The 9702-nt window shown below is 43.0% G+C and overlaps 1 protein-coding gene across 3 annotated transcripts in view; it reads right to left on the reverse strand.

The window, feature by feature from the left end:
• Positions 1-9211, reverse strand: part of DIP2 (disco-interacting protein 2) — a 39975-nt gene extending 30764 nt beyond the window's left edge. For 2 of the 3 annotated variants that reach the window (XM_017897138.1, XM_017897139.1), the window contains exon 1: positions 9002-9211. In XM_017897138.1, the coding sequence (XP_017752627.1) occupies positions 9002-9131 (130 nt within the window). In that variant the 5' untranslated portion in view covers positions 9132-9211. The remainder of the gene's footprint in view (positions 1-9001) is intronic. The other variant, XM_017897140.1, reaches the window with a different exon arrangement.
• Between the last annotated feature and the right edge of the window lie 491 nt (positions 9212-9702).

Genomic DNA, 9702 nt, shown 5'->3' on the forward strand with positions numbered 1-9702 from the left:
TCTTTCCCTCGGTTATCTACTCTTTTATGGCTGTATTTCAATTACATCTTCCACGCGGAGAGATATTTCTAACGATCGATAAATACGCTTTTAAATAGTCGTCGATTAGACTTCCGGCTTTCCTACATACGGATAACCGTGCTTGTATCTTCTTTCCTTTTTCTCTTTGAGCGTCTACGTTACAGGAAAAATAAAAGAAGATGGTCGATAATATGGGTAAAAATAAAATTATAAAATGTTTACGTGTAAGATGGAGTTGGTTCATTTCGGGCGGTTTTTGGAACACCGCGTTAAGGCATCGCGTACTGTTGTATAATATTCGATACACTAACGCCTTGCCGTAACAGGTGAGAAAGTATCATGCAGTTGCGGCTTAACGTTAGATGCGATCATTACGTTCTTACGCGAAGATCGCAGAGGAGCAAGAAGCCGTTGGTCGCCGCAGTATTTCAAGTACATCTGACGTCGTAACTCTGTTCTTTAATAGACCTCTTTACGAGTACCTCAACCTTCGCCAAGAATCGACGGCACACGAAATTATTTTTATCAAAGCCTTTATAGAGGAACGAAGAGCCTTCGAATTGAAAGTCGAAGAAACTATGCGTTACGGCTCGCAGTGACCATCAACCGTCGTAATAACCTCGAAAGCACTCGAAATTCATGGTGAAAATGTTTGGAGAAAAGTAGGTAATATGTATTCCGAACATCAAAGGAACTTTGTTCTTCGATTGGAATCGAAGCGTGGTCCCTGCAAAGAACACAGGCAACGGCTGTAACGGAGAACAGGCAGCATCGATGTTCGTTTTACGACGAAAAAAGGTTTAAATTGACGGGTTGATTGCTCGGTGCTCTCCGACCTCCCACTCCCTAGTGCTAGCAGCGGCCCTTAACCACCAGAGATCCGAGAGCACATCGCCGTGTGTTCGTACTTTCCACGAATACAACTCGAAACACCCACGCTCGATCGTCCCGTGCAAGTAGCACGGATCCAACGAAATCGACGCTTCGCATAGAAAGCATGGAAATCCTTAAATAAAACTTCGTTGCGACCCCTACCAGACGGCGAGTTTAATTCTTGTCGCGAAAAGCGTGCCGAGAAAGAGAAAGAAAGAAAGAAAGAACCGTAGCCGTGGAATTCACGAGTGTCTGCAAGATGAGACGAACCGTTTCATAAACGCGACAGCTCGCGAGAACAAAAAGTATCGCGTATGGTAAAGGCCGTGGCGAGCATACGTTCGAAGAAAAACGTCGCATTTAAACAGTTATAAAGGAATCTCGTTCTCGAAGGAAGTACCGCGTCTATCCACTATTCTGCCGATAATTAAATCCGAATCGATGTGACGGGTTAACCAAACGCTTCACGAAATTACACATTTTTATCGAGAAGAAACACCAAGCGCTTATCGCCGAGATAAGGCGCCCTCTAATATCGCTGTTACGAACCAATTTTTCGGAATATTGCTCGGCACTTCTCGCTTATCTAACCGAAATTAATTTAAATTATATATCATGATCTATGTATGAGAGACGGAAGAAAAAATCAATTTAGAACGTAGAATTATCACTCGACCTTCGACCGACTGCGAGATCGTCCGACAAGCATTGGTTACACACCTATTAACATTTTTTCCGGTAGAGGCATAGAACCGGTAGTATTAACGTAACGAGCCGAAAAGCGTGACTGTCGCGATCGTGTAGTGTGGCGAACATTCGGCAGAGGGCGATCGACGGAAAAGCACGCGAATAACCGAGTAAACCCGAACGGAATCGATAGCCGATAATTCGGAGCCTTAGCTGATCGATAAAGGCGACACGTTGGACACGTAGCTTTCTATCGAGCATCGGTATCGTCGGAAAGTGCGGAGGAGGGACATAATAGCCGATAAGCGTGCGGTCTCGTCCAAACGTATATGCAACGCGGCTCGGTGCAACGTGCAACTCAAGGCGACTGCAGGACGTTTACCCACGAAACCAGCGACCTTGATCTTACAAACGGTCCACGAACGAGCTGCGACAGCAGCTGCACCGACACCGATGGATACATTCCAGCAGAGTGCAACCGCACCTGCGCCACCTAACCAGAACCGCCGCTCGCCGGCTCTGCCAGACAATTCCTTCACGAATCCCTCTTGTTTACCAATTTCGCTGACCTCTCCGCCTCTTTTTCGGCCCGCGTTCGATACCCACCAATCCCGTTTTACGGCTTGATTAGCCTCGGGATTAAGTTATCGTCAATCGTCCATACGCTTCTTCCTCTCGTCTTTTCAAATATATTTTCTTCTTTATTTTTTCTTTCCTTCTCTTTTTTTCTTCGTTTCTGCGTAAACACTTCCTTCATTGCGAAAGAAAGATTCCTGATTATTTATTTTATCTTTTCTAGACTTTTATGGAACGTAAAACACTGCCGATTGGATATATTCGTGACTTTTTACTTTTATTTCTGTATCTGTTATTTTCAAACGCTTCAATTTCCTGGTTTACGCTCGATTACACAGTTGGTCAAACAACGATACACGCGAAGCTAATTGACCGATTAAAAAGTACAAAGTCGTACTCGATTTGTTTCGACTACGTAATAAACCGAATTTGGATGCGCACACAGAGATCACGATAGTTGTCCATCTTCTAATATAGCGAGCAGCAAGAACATAATCGCTCTTCCTCCCACGAGCGCAACGTAATCTCGATAACCTTGACGACTCGAGAACAATATCTAAACCGCTCTGGTCGTATCGTATGTGGCCTTTGAACGTACTTATTCGGTATTAATACACTACTCGCAGACATTGGATCGGCTAAAAATACCGCATTCAATGGGAATCCTCGTTATCGTTGAACGTGCATTAATTAAAGCACGCGAAGACGCGAAACGTGATGGAAGAAGCAGCCACAGCCTATAGGCTCTACAGTGGACGAGGTCGATCCCGACTGTTGACCGGAAGTGCGCTGACCTCGGAACTACGAATAGAGGTCGAGGAAATGGCAGCGAAGTGCGAAGTCAGGTTGAACGGGAACGTAAATCGTCGTAACAACAGCGTAATCGAGAGCTGACGTCAACGGACAGGTCTGTGGGGTGGCTTGATTTGCACGCACCTTGTCGCTTCGATGAATTCCTGCCGATAATGTGTCGACTAGTTGTAATGGAGAACCAGTCCGGACTCTTAGGACGAATCCAACGCGAAATTAGCCTCGACTGATACCTCGTTCCTCCGGCTCTATGCGTATCGATCCCATTCGGTGTTCGGTTACAACGACACGCTCGATCGACCTCGGAAAAATACTCTCCTCTACGAGCAATTAATTCCCCGATATCGACGTTATGCAGCCTAGCGAGTCGATAATCAAAGTTAATTTCAACCGTACAAGATGCTCTGACTGGCTTCCGCGAGATAGGGAATTCCTTTCCGAGTAGGTTGCTCGGATTCAAGGGGGCGGTGAATGCCTTTAACACCGCTTTCCTCTACGTAGAAACGGGTTCAAGATTTTAGGCTCACCTTCGCTTTCTTAAGTGGAACTATGGCTTTTCGACCACCTACGACCGCCATCGCGAGACGCGAGTTCGACGCCCTCTGGCTCAAGGTCACTCAAGGTCAAAGCGCAGAGAGACCCAAAGACATCTGAAAGCGATCTCGAGTAAAAGTAATTTAGATGGATCGATCGATCGAGAATAGAAAGTCGAAGGGAAGAGAAAAGGGAAAAGATATACCGTGATCGTCGTGATTCGCCACGCAAAATCGTCTGATATAACACGGCTTATGTCTCCCAACGGAGTTAAGTTATCTGTAATCTAAAATTCCAAACCGCTGATAGTAACGTGTAAAAGCAAATCAGATTAGACAGTGTAAACAACTTGCGATATTAACGTAAATTAAGAGGTTTCGTAAATATTTGCTTGGACGATACATTACGTACATATTTATATGTTACATCCAGATCAGCGATAAGCGACACCGAATATAGGTAGAACCGACGTCCTAACTGGAATTATAGGTTATTGAACTCGTGGCACGAAAGAATTCCGAATACTCCCATAACCGTGACAGAGATTCAGTAGATTACGATTTTATACGAACGTAACGATTTTCGCTAATCGATAATCGGCCTTCCCTGGGAAATACGGTTCGGGTTTAAGAGCGATTAAATATAAATAAAAGATGGCGTCAGTTTCGGTGATCGGACATACTCCACGGGATGAGTCATTGGACGGCAAAAGAACGATAAAAAATGCTGGTCAAAGAAATTTCTTCTACACTCATTTACGGCCAATTACATGGAAAGCTAATCAGTCGTACAACGCAATTCGCGTTTCGAGCGATCGGTAAAAAACAGTCGAAAGCAATTAACCTGGCACAAGCCAAAGAATTATTCATAAGACGCGTGAACGTAACGAGAATGTAATTGCTGGTTATTCGAAAAATTGCCGGATAAAGAATCCAGATGAAAGGCACCTTTTCATTCGCGTTCCTCCATTTTCTTTCGTTTCTTGAATCATCGAAAATCTCATTTCTATTCCCAGAAGGAAACATTAGTCGAGGTGTTGAGCAACCGTGATTGCAACGGTCCATACCACCGTTGAAATCACACGGATAAAGGTCCTTGCCTTTAATTGCGGTTACGGTAATAATATGGCGGTTATGAAATTGTAGGTTAAGATCGCTTTCTATTCTTTTTTCGATTCGTAATGGCCGGACTGATACTGTTCGTATCGTACGCGATATTAGTCCCTAGATACGTTGATGTACGAATGTCCATAATTCGTACACCACGGAATCACGTCTCATGACATGTCCTAGCAGGTGCAGAGTTTGCTTCATTTACGAGAATCATCGAATCAATATAGTAAAATATTGCAGTCTGTAAATCGTAGATTAACTTTACTCTCGAATTCGACGTTTGGAGAAACCACCTTTGGTTATTTACCCACGGTAAATAAAACCCTATTCCCTAGTGATAAAATTTGAACTATTTATAGAACGATATCCGATACAAGCAGTAGTGCACAAAGTACCCCGTTTAACTGTAATACAATATCTTTGTTGTGACTAACGATGGAACCAAATATAAATCACAAAAGGAGACACTTTTTCAAAACGGAATATCGTAAATGACACGAAATACTATATCGATAAGGAACGCAATCAGCCAGGTGTACTTAAACAGAACACTCTGATACTACGACCCAATTTATGGTTATAACCTCATAATTTTAATATTATTAAAATTTCGCATCGAGAGATGGTATTTCCGTGTGCCGAACTTGCCGAAATTATCGAAATTGCCTCGCGAATAGAGATCACGAAACGTCATTGAACTGCAATTCAAACGCCGATGGTAACTAACGAGATATTCAAGAATCAAAGGATTTTTCATACAGCGTCATCTACCCAATAAATGTTTGAGTTTAACCGACTGGAGGTGACATCGCGCGACGTTTAACGTTTTTGTGCAATAGAAGTCCAAAGTCCCACTAGATGGCATAGCTCGAGCAAATTCGACAGTCCTGATTGGCGCACCATCTACACCCGCCAGAGGAATGCGTGTCCACCATTACACCGATTAAGTATTCCGTTGATGAACGAGCCGGTGAGCGAAGAAAACAATTAGTTAGAATTATGAAGAGCGTAAACGCGATCCGTGCATCAGTGAAGCGGTAGATAACAGGTGCCGTGCACCGACTAGAGCCACTTTTAATGACTCGTGTTCAAATCGTATCGTGGGATAAATGAGCCAACACAGCCTCGTTACATCATACCGATTATATTAACGCTGTCGATTACAAGCTCGATTAATTTCCCTAAATGAATCGAGGCGTGAGTCCGATCGAACCAGCGGACTAACCAATTTAAATAAATTGAGCAAAACGAACAGACGTATATAGAACGAGGAGTTAGGGCGAAGGCACTATAACGGTTTAGCAAAAACGGGAACTATGCTCTCGCGATTTTATTGTCAAACAAGTTTTCATTACAATTACGTCAACCTAGTAATTGTCAAGTGAAGTAAGACAGTGCCCAAAGTGGAGCAATGTTCTATAATAATCAGTACTGTCCGCCATATTTACACGCTGTGACAAAAAAGGAACGAGATCGAGAGTGGAGCATGCTTTATTGACTTCCCAGAAGTCCCTAGTTTGCATGGAACTCAACGGGTCCTAATATTCTAATTATAGTACCAGGTACACGATAAAATTACATATAACAAACTATAAATCTTCGAATTTGAAATTCCTTTCCTTTTTTCGTTCTAGAGAAAGACGAAGAGCCGATAAGGATGAAATTAACGGGATATAAAGGACAATTAAACGTCGCAACGTTATTTGCAGCGATGTGATTTTAAATTATACCGACGTATACGGTGACAATTTTTCCTTCAAATCGGTTACTTTCTCGTTGCAGCCTATATGTACGTGCTCGTTGATCATAACAGCGAAACGTCACGCCTAGCCCACTGACGGTCTTCCAAGCGAGGCTGAATCGCCACCGTAAACGCTGAAATCCAACGACGTGCACATGATTCGAGAAACAGAATACCTTCCATATAAACGACACCAATCTACCGAATACGCGGAACGAGAACACGGCTGCAAGCTCGGACGATGAATGGAACCGTGTGAATAAGCTGCGAACCAAGCATGTAATTTGTCACACGCGATCAGTAACTTTACCAAAACTTCTCTTCAATTCCTAAACTAATTTCCAATTTATATTACCACGCTATGCATCACAGGTCGTTCGAGTAACCCATTTCTTGACTGGAAAATAATTAATATCATTGTCGAAGACGCCTCAGCCTCGATCCTCGGTTTAACGTACTCTAAACTTTAAATGCGATTTATTGATGCTCATAGAGCACAGAGTTCCTAAATGGCCACCCGCACAAACAAAGAATGTACACGGATCTACATGTCCTCACCTTGTACCACGAATACACGAAACGTTTAGCTACGACTAATAGTGACCAGGATTTCTCTCAAGACGTTCATGTAGTCGGTTTCAATTGAAATACGCACGAACGAGTAATCTGCGCAATTACCTCACATGCAAATAAAGCATCGTAAAGATGAACGGTGACCCGTCCAGTTGACGTCACATTGCTGCACGAGGATACTGTGCCAGAGATGACATTATACGTCCCTAGCCGTACGACACAAATCTCGAATTCCGAATCCCAACGAGGAAGGAAAAAGAAGGGAAAAAAAGTAAACATGATTTCGCAACCAAACCTGTCTTTCACCGAAAACACATGGATCAACGATTTTCGCTATATTTGACTGTCGTCGTCTAACCTAGCGTTAGAGCAGCCACAGCCTTTGTTCCGGACTTTTATACCGAATTTATCGAGGGTTCCCGCGTCGGTTTCCGCGGTTAATTACCTTCTTAACACAACGGCTTTGTTCACGACGACTCGACGTCGACGCTTTGTTCAAGCACAACGCGGTGAATTACACTAAAAAGCCGGTGCAAAGTCACGTGCGCATTTGCATCTTGTATTTTCCGCAGCACCGAACAACCAAGCTCACAGCGCGAGGAAAGTGAACGGCCATGAGACTAGAATCCCTTTAAATCGCAAACGGGTGACGAACGTTTGGCAAAGGGGATGCAGGAAAAACCGGTCGCAACGCACGCCGTGTAACCATTCTAACTACGAATGCAAATAAACGGATCGTCGGCGACCGGACGCCGTTGACGAGAGGGAAAAGCAAAACAGCCGAAACTTCACACCTGTAACGTTGAGTCGCGCTGCCACGAGACACCCATGCGAACTTCGAAGATCTCCTTGAGAACGAACAGGCACGGACACGCTCGCTCAACCTATAAGAGATATTTTCAGAAGTCGTCGTTTCGTTTCGAAACATTCTATTAGCCTGGCCCTGATCTTAAACTATCTATAATTCGTTAGTTCATGCTCATCACTAACTCATATGTGTCCGCGCGGAGGGTAAGACATGTCAGGATTTTGGTGAAAATTTCGAATAGTGGAGTTGAAGTGACATTCGATTTTACATGGCTCGCCGAACCATAGAGAAAGAAGTATGTAATGGCTTGTTAAGTGGCGAATACCTGACAGATAGGGGAATGTCAAGTATTCGGGGATGACACGAGAAACCGGTCGATAGCTTGTTATGAAAGAAGAAACTTCAAACAGAAATAAGCTTTTGGGATTTTGTATGGTTGCCGAATAAAATAACAGAAAAAAATTCAGACGGTGCAACCTCGCGATTTTCTTTGTGCATCGCCACTCGTATGTTTAACCTTGTATCGTAGGTATTCGATTTAGCGAGACTCGAAACGTTTAATTGCACAAGTGCAAGGACCACTGGGACATTTTGAGACATCTAGGTATCCGGATTTTCATGCGTACGCCATGCAAAATGTCAGTGACGTGTTCATCGAATTTCCACGAAAACGAAAGAACTTGCCTTTAAAACACCGATTAATGTCGCTAGGATCGACCAATATTTACGTATCTCTTTTCACGCTACAAGGAAAAAAAAAACAACAGTAACGTCGAATTTTATCCTGCTGGGAAACGAAATCCGATAAACTAGGCATGTTTCAAACGGTGTACAAACAGATTTCGCGAGATTCGTTTCGGCGTTCAGCCGGACAGAATCATGGGTTATAAGGTGGAAACTGCAAGTACATAAAAAAAAAAAGATAACATCGGTCATCGATTGTCCAAAATAAAAAGCAAAGAACGGTGCATAGAGTGAGGCGCGGTCGATAGGGACTCGAGTGTCCGTCGCAATCGGAGGAGACTCGTTTGGAGGAATTCCAAATCTCTCGTATATTAATGTTTGACAGAATTCGAGAAAAAGCCTTGCTCGGACAGGAAAAGTTATTTCAAAAGCTAATGTATGTAGTTACGAGGGAGTAAAATGGCAACAGCGAAGCTATTATCGATTTTATCAACGGGGACTAGGGGATTCTTTCTCTTGTATGCACGGGGTGAGTCAGAAAGGGTTTGCATAGCGGCGCATCGAGAAAAGCTGTCTACTCACCTTCGGATAACTCAAGATCCAGCTCAGCAAGTTTCTCCCGCACGTCCTCCGGAAGCTTGCCGATGTCGATGTTGAACTCGGCCATCACTAAGCCATCCGTGCCGAGATCACCAATTCTCCAGCCGTACATTCCACGACCCGTCACCACCGCTCGGCCATCTTGCCTTACACTGATGCGACAAACTGCCGTCAGCTGGCGACACCGTTCGATTAGACACCTATCGGAAGAACAGTTGATCCGCAATTGGCGATTACCTGCACTTCATGATAACGCGTTAGAGTACGATTTATCGGAAGACATATTTTTAAGTCGAGCGTCATTAATCTGATATATAAACATTTTTTGCAAAATAAACTTTCGTCATGTAATTATAATATCATCTATGAACTTTTGTCGATGACACTTTTATTTCAATAATATCTAATTAAACTTAAAGTAATTTAAGAACTTAGAATGTTACTTATTGTATAAATAGTAAGTCATTAATTTGCAATAAAAGTATTAATTACTTTATGATGTAATTTCCAAGTACAACGTTCAAAGAAGTTGAACTGATTTAAATACCTCACTACGATGGTTTTTTGGGCAGTTGCGAATTACCGTTACTTTTCATGAATAAGTGTAATTTATTCGGTTAAATGTCATGATGTATTTATTTCCATAAAATAAACTTTATATTAATATCGAATTAGAATCTTTA

Source organism: Eufriesea mexicana, unplaced genomic scaffold (assembly GCF_001483705.2).
Source record: "Eufriesea mexicana isolate 0111107269 unplaced genomic scaffold, ASM148370v2 scaffold386, whole genome shotgun sequence".
Taxonomy (NCBI): domain Eukaryota; kingdom Metazoa; phylum Arthropoda; class Insecta; order Hymenoptera; family Apidae; genus Eufriesea; species Eufriesea mexicana.